Source organism: Mus pahari, chromosome 2 (assembly GCF_900095145.1).
Source record: "Mus pahari chromosome 2, PAHARI_EIJ_v1.1, whole genome shotgun sequence".
NCBI classification, from domain to species: domain Eukaryota; kingdom Metazoa; phylum Chordata; class Mammalia; order Rodentia; family Muridae; genus Mus; species Mus pahari.
The window spans coordinates 162,593,227-162,607,100 of NC_034591.1; the positions used below are offsets into that span (position 1 = coordinate 162,593,227).

Genomic DNA, 13,874 nt, shown 5'->3' on the forward strand with positions numbered 1-13,874 from the left:
ATCACTGTTATCACCGCCACTTACTGACCTCTGAGTGATTACACAGGAACTCAAACTCAATCATTTATGGGGCAGTCTGGGATATAGGGTGACATGTTGCCAACAAATGAGCAAACAAAACAAAAGATAAAAGTAAAAATAATTCATTTAACTGAGATCACAAAAATCAAGTTTCGTGGACTTCATCTGTGGGATTTGTACTTTATCTTTCCTCTACCCCAAACTCATCTTTCATCCCAACTTCATTCCTTTCTCTTGCTATATAAGACCAGGCTGGTACTGAACTTGCAGTGATCCTCCTGCCTCTCCCACCAGAGTTCTAGATTGCATTATGTGCCATCACACCCTGCTGGTCTTTTCAATTATCTTCACTCCTAGTCATGGAGTTGAGTGTGAATAGGTCACAGAGAGACAGAGGCAGGTGAAAAGGAAAAGAATAACAATCTGTAAACCAAGGGTGGTGGACTACAGAACTTCCATGTTCCTGAAAGTTTATTACACACGCCTAACCCTCCATTTGCTATTAGTTTTTTTTTTTTTTTTAATTAAAATCCAAAATCCTTCAGGCGAAGACAACAGTTTTTGGAGGAGAATTGAGAGCAGAGTTAAATTCTAGTGACAGTCTTTGTCGTTCACACCCAGAACCTTAACACAGAAGACACCCAGAAAGCTAAGGCCCAGTGCTCTGAAGGAGTTTAAATAACTCTGCACTTCTCCAACAACCAGGCACCTATCTACAGCTACAAGATTTTTGCCAACCAAAGCTATTGACCTGGGGCAGTGCAGGAGAGCTGGTCCCAATGACTTGGGAGCAGGAGAGCTGGTGGGCTGTCCAACTCAGCTTCCACCCAGGCCCAGATACAGGGCTTTGTGTTGGCCAACCCCGACATCTACCTCATCTATAAACTGCTGGAGATTGTGAAAGGATGGGTCCTACAGATCCAAAACTGTGGGATCTCCATGACATAGGATATCCGTGAGAAGTCCTGGTGAGGATCCAGTATCGATGATGTAGCAGAAGTCAGAGGCCTCGAACTAGACCCATGACTCAATTCAATTCAATTGCAACGAACATTTGCAATTAAAGCTGTTTAGGAAAAAGGGTGTACTGTGTGACACACCACAGCTTCCATGGTGAGATGATTTTTCTTAAGGGGATATTTATTTTTGTTTGTTTTCTTTTGGTGGGGAAGTTTCAGGGGTGAGGGGTGAATATGGAGAGATAAATGGGGTTGGGTGTATGATGTGAAATTCACAAAGAATCAATATTACAAAGAGTTCCTTCTCCTCTAGCTCCCAACAACTAGAAGAAATTCACAGTTTAAGGTTTTCCAAAGAGAATTTCTAAGCACATATTTTTTTTCTAGATAAGTCTGTGGATTACCTGACGAGTATTATCTGCAGAGTGGTGGCAGCCATTGTATTGTTTCTATTTGTTGTCTAAAGTTAGATGGGATCTGTGTTTGGTTGAAGGATGAATTAAAAACACTGAAAACCTGAGGACAGTGTGTAGTTGGAACAAAAGCAGCTTCTATCCAAGAGCTGCGAGCCCGTGGTTACAGCAGCCCCCATGTGAGAGCTCCGTGGTTACAGCAGCCCCCATCTGAGAGCTGCAGACCCCAGTTACTGCATTCATACCCTGGATATAGATTGCATGGCCACTTAACAAGACGAGGTGTCCTGAGTCACCCTAATTTCCACAAGCCAAGAAAAATGAACAGAATTGAATATAAGAAGAAAAGGAAGGTGTCAACTGAAAAAATAAATAACCTATTTTCAAAGGCTGCTTTAAACCATCATAAACATAGAAATACATACCTTATGAAAATTTTATACAAGACCCAGTCTTTGGGGGCTGGAGAGAGAGCTCAGTGGTTAAGAGCACTGACTGCTCTTCCAGAGATCCTGAGTTCAATTCCCAGCACCGCATGGTGGCTCACAACCATCTGTAATGGGATCTGATGCCCCTTCTGGTGTGTCTGAAGACATCTACAGTGAACTCATATACATAAAATAAATAAATAATTCTTAAAAAATAAAAAAGACCCAGTCTTTGTTAAAATGAAAACATCAACGCTCATGAGTTCTGAGACAAGTTTGTGTATGTCAGACTAAGAATTTTAAATCAAACTTTGTTGTTCTGAGGCTTAGTTCAGGTTCTAGTACTTGTCAGGGTGACCTTGAGATACGGAACAAGGAAGAAAACTACTCCCCTGGGATCATGGTTTTTACTAAGGCATCTTATCATAAGACAAAGATGTCTTTCCCTGGTTCCTTCTCAGAGGATTTGAACTTTAAGCACAACCACTACCTAGGAAGTTATTCTAGTTATACTCCACAGTGTGATAGGCATGGGGACCATTTCTCCACATCAGCCTTTGCTCTTCTTTCCCAAGGCCCAACAACCCTCACTCCTGGACTGTTGTATTCCCTCCTTTCCCATAATACATCTTTGGAGCCCTTACTAAATATCACCAGAGTTTCAGATTGCAAAGGAAAAAAATATAAGGCTTTTTTTTTTGGACAGGAGTATTAAGAATACATAAGAAAAAAAAAACACGCATTGAAAATGGGATAGCTGTGGTTTGTTACAGCTCACAGTCTCCACACAGGGCTGCTTCCCAGGGCACAATTTATCAAGTGCTAAGAACCAAGAAATGAGTTGAAAAGTCTTCAGTTCACAAAACTCACCATGTTATTAGGATCCAGGGCACTGGCTACTTCTAGGGAAGTGAAAAGTACAGAGGCAGGCAGGGGCTGCTCATGTTGGATACTCATTTAGATTCTTGATCCAAGGGTCAGTCACATGGTTATTTACTTTATGAAAATTACTCTACCTATAAATGTAATGTTGTAATGCTTTTGACGGCCTTAAATGTTTAAAACTCGAACCCAGGGCTGAAGAACAGCACAGTGGTGCAGAACTCCTGAAGAGGACATAGTTTCAGTTCCCAGCACCCACCTGGCAGCTCACAACTGCAGCTCCAGCCCCAGGAGATCTGATGCCTTCCCACGTCCTAGGGTATCTAGGAAGAATGCTTGTGTGCAAACATACATGTATGAAAAATGCTCATATACACAAGATAACTAAGTACATCTTTAAAAAGTCAACTTGGATATTTAGTACATTGCCCTATCAAAGTCTCCAAATGAAGAGATGTCCAGGGACCCAATCCACCAACTGCCAAGAATACACTAACACTTCTGTTTGGAGACTAACCTTCCATATTTCCAGACTATTCATTACAGGAAAAAATCACTGTGGTTATTTTTCAGCACTTTATTCAAAGCAGGTTCCTGAACACAGGCAGGGATCTTGGTTCTGGCCATAACTACCCTCATTTCCATTTCACGCTTGAAGACACCAACTCAGTCATGGAATTCAAGATGTCCTTTATTAAGAGCAATAACACCAGTTACAGAGCGCCTTGCAGATGGTATGTCTTCATAACAGAGACCATTATTATGGCCATTATCTGTCATGCACTCTTAATAGGAAGATTCAATTTTATTTTCAAAGTCACCCTTTAAATTATTGTTTGGTAGTAAAGAAACACTTCTTAAGTCATTCCTCATTTTTTAAAGAGAGGTTCTTCTTGCTCTATAGGTAGATCAGGTTGGCCTTGAACTCGGAATCACTCTGCCTCGGGTTCCTATGTGCTAGTAGGATTACAGATGTCTTCTACTATGGCTGGCTTAATTCTTCTTTCTGTATAAGCTAGTACATAGACCTGAAGGTTAAGTATGTAATGCTAGCTGCTTGAAAGCTGAGGCAGGAGTATCCCACATTCAAGGTCTGTCTTGGCTATAGAGTAAATTCAGTCTCATGGGAGAAGGCTTAACGTTGCTGTCTTGGGAGTAGCAGCCAACAATTCGAGCTAGTCTGGCATCAGGTGATTGTCAGTGGAAGAGGAGTCTGTAACAGCTCCTGACTCTGCCTTATTTCCCATGGCAACCTTCATTTCACATGGCAAGTACAGCCCTGGAACAATACTACAAGGCTGGTAATGTTAAAGCAGAGAGCAAGAATAGCAAGCATCCAAGTTCCCACAAAGAAGAGCATGAATATAGCAGGTCATTCTGATGCAGGATATTTGATCACACTGTAAACCATGAGCTTGTGTTGTTTACGGGGGGAGGGCTGTTTCTAGATGTGGTGTGGCTCAACCTTAGCACACACTTTTAAACTTAGCACACTTAGCATGCTTTTAATCCCTCTGGCAGGAATACAGACATGCCCTAATTATATACCTTTAATCCCAAACAATAAAGGTGAAGTTAGTTTATAGAAGGAAGCATCCATGTTTGAAAGTGATATTTGAGTGTTAGACAGTGATGAATCAGAGAAAGAACTGGCAGAACAAACTGTGCACATCTCTCACAAGAGAGGAAAGGGAAGCTACTTAAGACAGCAATGCAGAGGAGGAAGGAAGGAGGCAGTTATATCAGGAGAGTTTAACAGAGACAGGTTGCAGAGAGAACAAGCTAGCCACAGGTGAAGACAGAACAGGCCAGAGAATGAGGAGCCATAAGATCAGAGCATACTGCCAAAGTTACTACGAGGCCAAGAGGAGCAACTCAGTCAGAAACTCAGAAAAGCTGGATTGAATCAGTTAGCCTGGAGAGGAGTTTGAGCCAGAACAGCTGAGTTGAACCAGCCAGCCAGAGTTAAGAAAGAAGAAAGGGTGAGCTTATTTAGTAAGTCTCAGAGACAGAGAACATTCTAGGTCTGGATAAGATTATACATGGAAGCTAGAAGCTTCCAGGACTAGGCCTACATTAGAAGACAGAGGCAGTAAGCCTCCGGGATGACAATGACAATTCTAGAGAATAAAAGTTACTTTTACATCAGTTTTGTTATACTAGAATATTAAGGTATATGGCATAAAGATCCATCTGCCTCAAGGATATGCTGGGTTCAGGTCCCAGCATCAACATGGCAATTCACAATTGTCTGTAACTTCCAGTTCCAGATCTGATGCCCTCTTCTGGCCTCTCTGGGTGCCTGTATGCATGTGGTGCATATATGTATATGATGTATCTATGTATATGCATAAATTCCCACACACATACACAGAAAATAAATGTTTGTTTTAAAAGAACATTTTAAAAATAATAAGCCATTGATATCCTTGTTCTGACCTAATATCCACCAAGTATGGAGATTCTGGGGAACAAAAACAGATTCTAGGCCATTTTCCTGCTTTGCACATCAGCCTCTGGGATTCCACACCTCAGTGCTGCAGGAACCCACACAGGTGGCTATACTCACACAGAACCTGTGCTTAATTTAAGGCTTTACTTTGTCAAGATTTCAGTCAGATTCCCCCGCCTGGCTCACAGACCCTGAAATCATTCAACTTTAAGAAATCTCCCTTAATTTTCTCAGAATTCTTAGAAGAACATCCCACAGGCAGCTCAGGTTGATCAGAGCTTGCTCAGAGTCCCGCCATCTGCCCCTGCACTGCCCTAACCGAAGGCAGGAGAGAACCAGCCGTCCCTCTGGCACTAGGTTTGGTTAGAAAGCTGGGACTGCACTGAAGATGCTGGGACCACCAGGCTCTAAGGGAGAAGCTTGCAAACTCCCAGTTCAAAGCACTTCACCATGGCAGGCCTTCCTTTGGGAATATCTGGGCCCATACTGGGAACAGATACAAGAAATCCAGAGTAAGCCACAGAGATGTGATCCTTACCTGGTTGCAGGATCTAGGGGCCTCCATGACCTATGCTCCGGGGGTTAAGTATCAGCAGTAGCAGTCCACACCCCTGGCAGAGACCCTATGGTTTTCCTGTTATCTGCATCCTCCAAGTTTACAAACTGCCGACACCAAGTGAGGAAGGTGAGCTGAAACTGCCGTTTGCCTCCACTCAGGGTACTATGGGCTGCACCTGTCACATGTCAGGTGTCCTTCATGATCTTCCTGCTTCACTGTCTTCTTTGCCTTTCAGGGTTCCCTCCTGCCCCAACCTGGCCCTGGGTTTTGATGGAGACTGTGGTGTTTTACCCCCTTTTGTGATGGGATGCTTGTGTCCTGTCTTAGTCAGGGTTTACTGCTGTGAACAGACACCATGACCAAAGCAAGCCTCATAAGAAACAACATTTAATTGGGACTGCCTTACAGATTCAGAGGTTCAGTCCAGTACCATCAAGGTGGGAGCATGGCAGCATCCAGGCAGGCATGGCGTAGGCAGAGCTGAGAGTTCTACATCTTCATCCAAAGGCTGCTAGTGGAAGACTGACTTCCAGGCAACTAGGGTGAGGATATTATGCCCACACCCACAGTGACACACCTACTCCAACCAGGTCACACCTATTCCAACAAGGCCACACCTCCAAATGGTGCCACTCCCTGGTCCAAGAATATACAAACCATCACATGTCCCCACTCATTAGTGAGCTTTAAGACAAAATTAGCAAAAGCTAGCTAGCAAGCAGAGGAAGAGGAAGGATAGATAACACAGAGGCTAATGGGGAGGATAAAGTTGCATGAGGTAAAGTACTGAGCCGAGGGGAGGGCGGAGGGAGAGGGAAAGGGGGAGGGAAGAGGAAGGAGGGAGGTGTGTGTGTGTGTGTGTGTGTGTGTGTGTGTGTGTGTGTGTGTTGGGTCTAGGTACTGCTTAACCACTGATTTCTAACTTCCATTTGCACAAAAAAAAGGCCCAAAGACACCTACAAAGCCAGCAGAGGGCAGAGTCTGGCCTGGAGGTGTCTGCCAAGGGAGACAAGGGCAGAGTCTCATGCAGAAAAGTAGGCAGTTGTGATGTGGAGCAGATGCCTGACAGATAAGGACAGGCCATCTTTACTTTTGGAGCCCAGATTTACTAGCAAAAAGACTATTAATGGAATCTAATCAGAGAACTCGAGAGACTGAGGCCAGACAGAATTCTTATTTTACCATGTTTTATATAAAATAGACATTTACATAAATTTTATTTTTGAAAGACTTAGGCAAAGTATACAGTCAGACTTAAATGGAGAAATATTTTAAGCAGCATAGCAAAAATAATGCAGGTGTACATTTATATACAATCACCCAAAATAGGAACACTGAGCAGTAGGAACAAAGAACAAGGTCCTGACAGCAAACACAGTGACTTCCACACAGTTAAAGCAAGCCCTGGCCTCTGTAGACACCTCAGCACCCTGGGCTCCCAGGAAAGTGGCAGGGTCGCTACAAGAACTGTAAGCACACAGACAGTAAAGTAAGGGTTACAATTCTTGCCATGTTACATACCTGGGAACCTGATCCTTCCCAGGGTTGTTCACGTGTTTTGTTGTGGTTGTTGTGCTCACTACAGAGAGTGACAGGAGTGGGGCCGAATCATTATCTCCACAGATGCACAGTAATGCTTTTCAATGCACTGAAGAGGCTCATAGACAGGACAGTACTTCCTGGGGGACAAACTAAACTGAGACAGACCAACCTGCCTCAGTGATGCAGCTCCTCAGAGTGACGCTACAATTAGAACTCTGAAGCAGTAATCTTGCACTAGTGTGCCCCCATGATGGGCCAACAGCTAAAGAACCCCCAAAGGATATGCTCACTAGGAACTTCCAGACTGGCTATGAATACAGAGTGTGTGCCAATGAGAAGATATCCTGCATCTCTGCATGCAGAGGTTTCCGGTTAGGAGCAGCTGATTACCTACATTTACAACATCAGACCAGGACTACACATTGTGAGGTGCTGTCTGTCTCTTTTTAAAGTTACATGTCCTGGTGGCTTTAATCAGAAGAGTCCAAAGGTTCAAAATTGAATATTTTAATGAGTCAACTGACAGCTTCATGTATTTTTTCTATCCTGTAGTCCCACTTTGATAGGAAGCCATGGTTTTTACTATAGTTATTTATCTGGACTCTCAGAACAAAGAGCTCACAGAAACAAAAATATTAGAAGTGTTTTCAGAACTATACAACACGCTTTGCATTGAAAATTCAGAATAACGGTAAGAAGTATTATATTTCTGGCATTGTTTTTGGTATTCCATAACCTTAGCTTATACAGCTGCTGTCTGGAAGGAAGGTTTGACAGATCTATAGTTTTACCTGTAAAAGGATGCCATTTAGATACTTGGGCTTTGCAGTACTTGGGAAATGACAACCTACAATGGAAACTGATATGAAAATAAGAAAGCAAGAACAAGCCAACTCCTTAGTACAGGTTCATGCCATGTACCACAACTGTCAGGAGTCTCCTGAAGGCTTATCCTCCTGGGTGGACCCACCACACACAGAAAAGAAAGGCAATTTTGCTTATGATTCTTGTTTTTAAAAAGTGTTTGTATGAGTGTGTAGTTTTTTGTTATTGTTGTTGCTGTTGCTTTGTTTTTTCTGTGTAGCCACGGCTGTCCTGGAACTCACTCTGTAGACCAGGCTGGCCTGTAAGTCAGAAATCTACCTGTCTCTGCCTCCCAAGTGCTGGGATTAAAGGTGTGCACCACCACCACCTGGCTCAAAAAAAAAAAAAAAAAACAAAAAACAAAAAACAAATAAAACAAAACAGGTTTGAATAAATATAATCAAGAACAAAAGGACAAAGCCCCAGTGTCTGTGCCAGGTGGGGGGGGGGGGCAGGCAGACACTGAGCCAGGGACACCTTCTAAGAGCCCAAAGAAATCATGGTTTTGTTTTTCATGTGTTATCTTTGGTACCTTGCCTGGTACATGCACATAGCAAGGTGGTGCCTCTCCATCTGACACCCAAGCATTATCTAAATAGAAGGGCAAATTATAGTCCAGTGGCCACAAGCATAAAGCCACCCCACTCAGCCACCTCCCAGTCTGTCTAGGAGTAATGGCGTTGAACAATCCATGGGGCAATGACTCATTCTTTAGAATTCTTTGGCATATTTTTAATCTAATCTAGAAATAGAATTGTCATTTTACTGACATCCCCTTGGTAAAAGTCACAAACCTCCTTAGTTAAAGTGCTCAGCCCTGCAGGACTTTGCTAGCACCAGAGGAAGGGTCCTAGTTGTTCTCTAAAGGCAGCCAGTGCTGGGAGGTCCTGTGCTGGAGGGAGGACCTCCCTACTGACCCATGCTGCTCTGTAATCAGGATATAAACTGTCTGCTAACAGTCACAAGAAATGGGACATTTACTTTCTTTTCTCCCTCAGTTTAGTCACCTCAGGTTGGCTTCTACAGTGTGGTTTAGAATTTTTATGTAGTCTTGGCTGAAAGCTGCAAAAAGCCTGTGAAATTCTGCTGTAGACTTCAAAAGAGAACCTGCATACTAATGTAGACAAAACTTCAAAAGAAACAACTCTAGGGCTGAGATGTCACTGGTAGCCAGTGATACAAGGCTCCCCTGGCATGCATGAAGTTCCAACCCCGGAACCACACAGACAGACAAGGGCCCCCAGGCCTCAAAGAGCACTATCCCCATGGTCTCCATATTTTTGGTCCATTCACCCGCGTTCCACCACCAAATCAGGTTTTATAAATGGCATCATATCATTTGAATCATTTTGAAAAATCCTAACCAAATAACCTCCAAGTCAATGGGCACATGAATGGACTGCCATGTGTGTGGATTTCATGACTTTGCCTGGGTCTAGGTACGATGAAGGACAGGCCTGACAAGGAATGGCGGTGGTGGGAGGGGCTACAAGGATGTGTGTTAAGGGCTCTGTGTGTAAGGAAGGAAGAACTTCAGGGATGCTAGGTGGGGGTTCAGAACAGGTAAAGCAAACCCTGATTTGTTCTTTGTTTCCTTCCTACCTAAGGCATAGTTCAGAATTCTGAGACATGGGGCTGGACACACACACACACAAAAAAAAAAACCCAAAAAACATGAAGAGTAAATTTGGCTGAGGACAGAGCTCAGAGGGAGAGTGTTTCCTGGTGTGCACAGGTCCTGGGTCTTAGTCTCAGTACCCATGACAAGACACTGCTAGGACAAAGCCAGCTCTGCCCCTAAGCTTCAGAACAGGCTCTCCAGTCACCATGGGGCATAAGCTTGCTGAAGGCAAAGCAGATGCGTTTTCATGAGACGCCAGGGTCTGTTTCTACTGTAATAAAGGTGACTCCCACTTACCAGTCCACGCCACAAGGACCAAACAGCATCTTACAAAATACACTCAAGCAGTTTGCAATTGATCTTCTCACAGGAAACGTTTCAACCATGGAAGTTATCTCACTGGCTCATTTCAATAAAGGACCCAAAATATCTAGGCCAACAAAGCAAGCTGGCTTTGCTTTTCTTTGTAAGCAGTGCTTATTTTTACTGCTTCAGGAGATGCCAAAGTGGGGAGACAAATGAGAAAGAAGAGAGGCCCAGAGACAGCAGTCTCCTAGATGTCATGTGGCTTTTTCTCCTCTGAAAGGTTTACGTTATAGTTGCCTTTTTATTCTAGCAAGTGTATACTGAGACCTTCTGAAGCACTTTCTGTAAGGCCTGTCAAATGTTGTAGTTCAATCTATCCCATTACTTTTAAATGCATCCATTTTGTTAAATACTATTATAACTAAGAGGTAACTTTTACCAAGGGTCCCTGCCATCCAACTTAGGGGCTAGGAATTATTTTATAATAAACACTACAGTACACTTTTTGACTTTGGGAGTAAAGATTTATATCTTAGATGTAAAAAATAAGTTTCTAGATCAATTTATGATATTTTAATTTAGGTAATGTTGAGAGAAACCAGGTGACAAATACTGCCCCCCCCCAAAACAGGTGTGTGTTGGATCAACTCCCTCACCATTCCTTTCCAAATACATTTTCAGCCATTTACTTCAGCTTACCTGCTACAGAAACGACACACGGAGGCACTGCATCCGGATGCTGGGCTTACTGTAAGCAGCAGAGGGTTTCCCTCGGGCCTGGCTGCACTGGTGACATGTTTTTGCTTTCCACCTGTCATGTCTGTGTGGTGGCTGGCTCAGCATCAGGACCTGCATGGCCTGTGGTGTTTTGTTTTCAGTGATGAGCCCTTCCAACTCCTTCCCTCCCCAAACACTGAGCTGACCCTAACTCCATTAGTTTTATTGGCAAATAACCAATATGATTTAGGGAGACTGTGAAAGCTTTCCTATCTTGCAATTTTCATATGCTCGGTTTTGAGAGCTGCTATCAAAATGACTATGTACAGAGGAAAAAAACAAGAATTATGGATATATATTAAATATTTTATAAGTTATCCAATAAATAACACTAAAAATAATGTCAAATTGTGATTTCAACTTTGTCTTATTTAAATATAAATATATTTTTAAAAAATTATGAATTTTGACTTCATCCTAGAGTTTTAGAGTATTCTCTATGAAGTATCCAAACTCACTTGTGTTTTAAGTACAGAATCCTCAGTAAACTTCAAAAGTCAATGACAGAGCTCTTTTCCCTCATCTTAAAAGAGTCTATGAGGAATTCTGTAACACAATGTAAAGTTTCTTCAGTGCTCAAGTATATCTTTCAAAAACAATAAATCTCACAAGTCTTGATCTTAAGAGAATAAAGTAGAGCCCTTCTCTGGACTGACCCTTTAACACTTCTGTGCAGAATGCAGCCCACAGCTCCACACCTGATCAACATTTCAGGGTCCCAACCTCAGTGGTAATGCACTCAGAAGGTTCAGAGTGGAGACAAGACACTGGTGAAACCTGGAATACAGTTCAAACATTTAAAACACTTCCATAAAGAATCAAGGGTGCTGAGCTTTGACTTTCCTGTAGAGATAAACATAGCCACATACAATTCTAGAAGATTCCATCTAGGTGTTTTAGGCACTAGAAAAAACATATACCAGAGTAGAATTTAATGTACTTCTCCAAAGGTGCTTAGTGATACTCTGAGGGATATTAGCCCAAGCCCAGCTATCAAGTGCTCTGCTCCCCTGCCATCCACAGGGCTCTACCAATGCTCTTCACCATCAACTCTAGATTCTTGAGAATTAACTGAACTTGCACAAGTGGATTTTCAAGGGCTGACTTCAGAGAAAACATCCTTTCTTAGGAACAGCTGCTGTGTTTACAGGTCTTTGAATCTTCTGTATTTCTGGGCTATCGTAAGAATGGAGGTCACTATTTGCTGCCAAAGCACTGCCTAATATCCTGGGACTGGGAGTCACACAGGAGCGGGCAAAGCGTGCACTTGCTATCTCCCTTCCCTGCAGACAGTGTATTCTCCTCTGCTGTTTGTCTCTTCATGGAAACAACTCTTTCAGCACAGTCATCAATGACTGACTCCCACTGTGCCACCAGGAGAGGACTGCCTGGCTGGCAGATCCTGCTGTGTGTAAGCAAGGCCTCCCCAACTCTGTCCTCTTCCAGCCTGCTGAGTCCCACGTGATTGAGTCCTTTCTTGATCTATGTTTGATCCCGTTCTCTGACTTCTTGTAATCTCCTCTCCAGGCGATCCAGCTTGGCCAGATTTTCCTTCAGCAGCTTGCTGTCTGGAACCAGCTTCAGGGCTCTCTCATAATAGGCCCTTGCAGACACATAGCTTCCCTACAGGGAAAGAGAGAGAGTAAGACTCTGCTCAGCACAATCCTCTGAAGATGGGGAAGGGACCTCCCTTTCCTCTGACTGCCAGTAATCAAGGCTCCCCTAAGGAATCCTTATCCATAGATATGTTCATCCTATCTCTTGGTGCTTTGGGGGAACCCATTTGTTTTAAGAACCAGCCAGCCGGGGAATGTGGAGGCAGATAGTTACAGCACAAGGTTCAATGGCAGAAACACAGATTTCAGCTCTCTCAGTATGGAGAAGGAGACTGTCATTTATAGTGTTTCCAGCAGGTTAGCGCTGATCTGCTATTCTCTCTAAGCAAATAGGCTCGGGGTAGGGTGTGGGGAGGGAGGGAGAACAATAATTAAACAGATACCCTATTTTATCTTTTAGTTTGTTCTAACCTTCACCTTGAAACACAAAAGCAGCCTTTGCTTTAATGAAAGCTTTACACAAAGAAAAGACTCATTAAAGAGATGGACTTGGAGCTGGACAGATGGCTCGGTGGTTAGGAACACTTGTTTTTGTAGAGGACCCTGGGGGGTGGTGCCACCCACAGCACCTACATGATGGCTCACAACCACCTGTGACTCCAGTTCAAGGGATCCAACACTCTCTTCTGACCTTTGTGAGCACTGCATGCACATGGTGCACATACATGCAGGCAACACATTCATATACACAAAATAAATACATCTTTAAAAAAAATTAAAGATGGACTTAGGTTTATCTCTTAGTTGTAGTACTGGTGAAAAGCACTAGCTAGCCACTGCAAAAGGGCAGAAAGAACGTGACCTCTGACCTGCTGAGCACACTCTGTCAACACTAACCTGCTTAATACTGGTAAGGCCAGTGTGCCTGGGTCTAAATGGCCACTGACAATTGGGCAGAGCTAGTAGCTTTTTCCTATTCCCCCTTTTACTGCCTACTGTATCATCTTCCTTATCTGGTGCAGCCTTGCAGATCTGTATCCTGCAGAGTCCAAGACTACAGCTTCTGTTGTCTATTTCTTCTGCTCACAGGCCCGGGAAGCTCATGAGAAGCTCATGAGACTTGTAAGACTCGTGAAGCCCCTTTATGAGGTTACATAAGCAGCAGACAGTTGCAGAAAGTTGTGGAAGGCGATTCCTGAAAGTCAGGTAGGAGGCTCTAGAGACACAACTGAGAGGGGCTTTCAGAGATGCAGGTGCTCTTGAGTCACCCACACTCCTATAAGAAACGCCAGTAGAAATTCATTGCTTCATCTTAGATAGGACCCTTTCTGTGGTTTGCTCTATCCGGAGCATATATGTTTACACCTTCCCTAGGAAGCTGCCCAATTTCTTCCCATCCTAAAACTATGAATTGATTTTATATCATCCTTAGCTGTGGTGATGTGGTTCGACATTAGAGATGTTCTAGATTTCCATTGCAATATAAAACAACAT

At 43.3% G+C, this 13,874-nt stretch overlaps 1 protein-coding gene across 2 annotated transcripts in view; it reads right to left on the bottom strand.

Moving 5' to 3' along the window:
* Nucleotides 1-8,508: 8,508 nt before the first annotated feature.
* Tmtc1 (transmembrane O-mannosyltransferase targeting cadherins 1) overlaps nt 8,509-13,874 on the bottom strand; it is a 214,994-nt gene continuing 209,628 nt past the window's right edge. Inside the window, exon 19 of one of the 2 annotated variants that reach the window (XM_021190284.2) lies at nt 8,509-12,447. In XM_021190284.2, coding sequence (XP_021045943.1) covers nt 12,307-12,447 — 141 coding nt within the window. In that variant the 3' untranslated portion in view covers nt 8,509-12,306. The remainder of the gene's footprint in view (nt 12,448-13,874) is intronic. The other variant, XM_021190283.1, reaches the window with a different exon arrangement.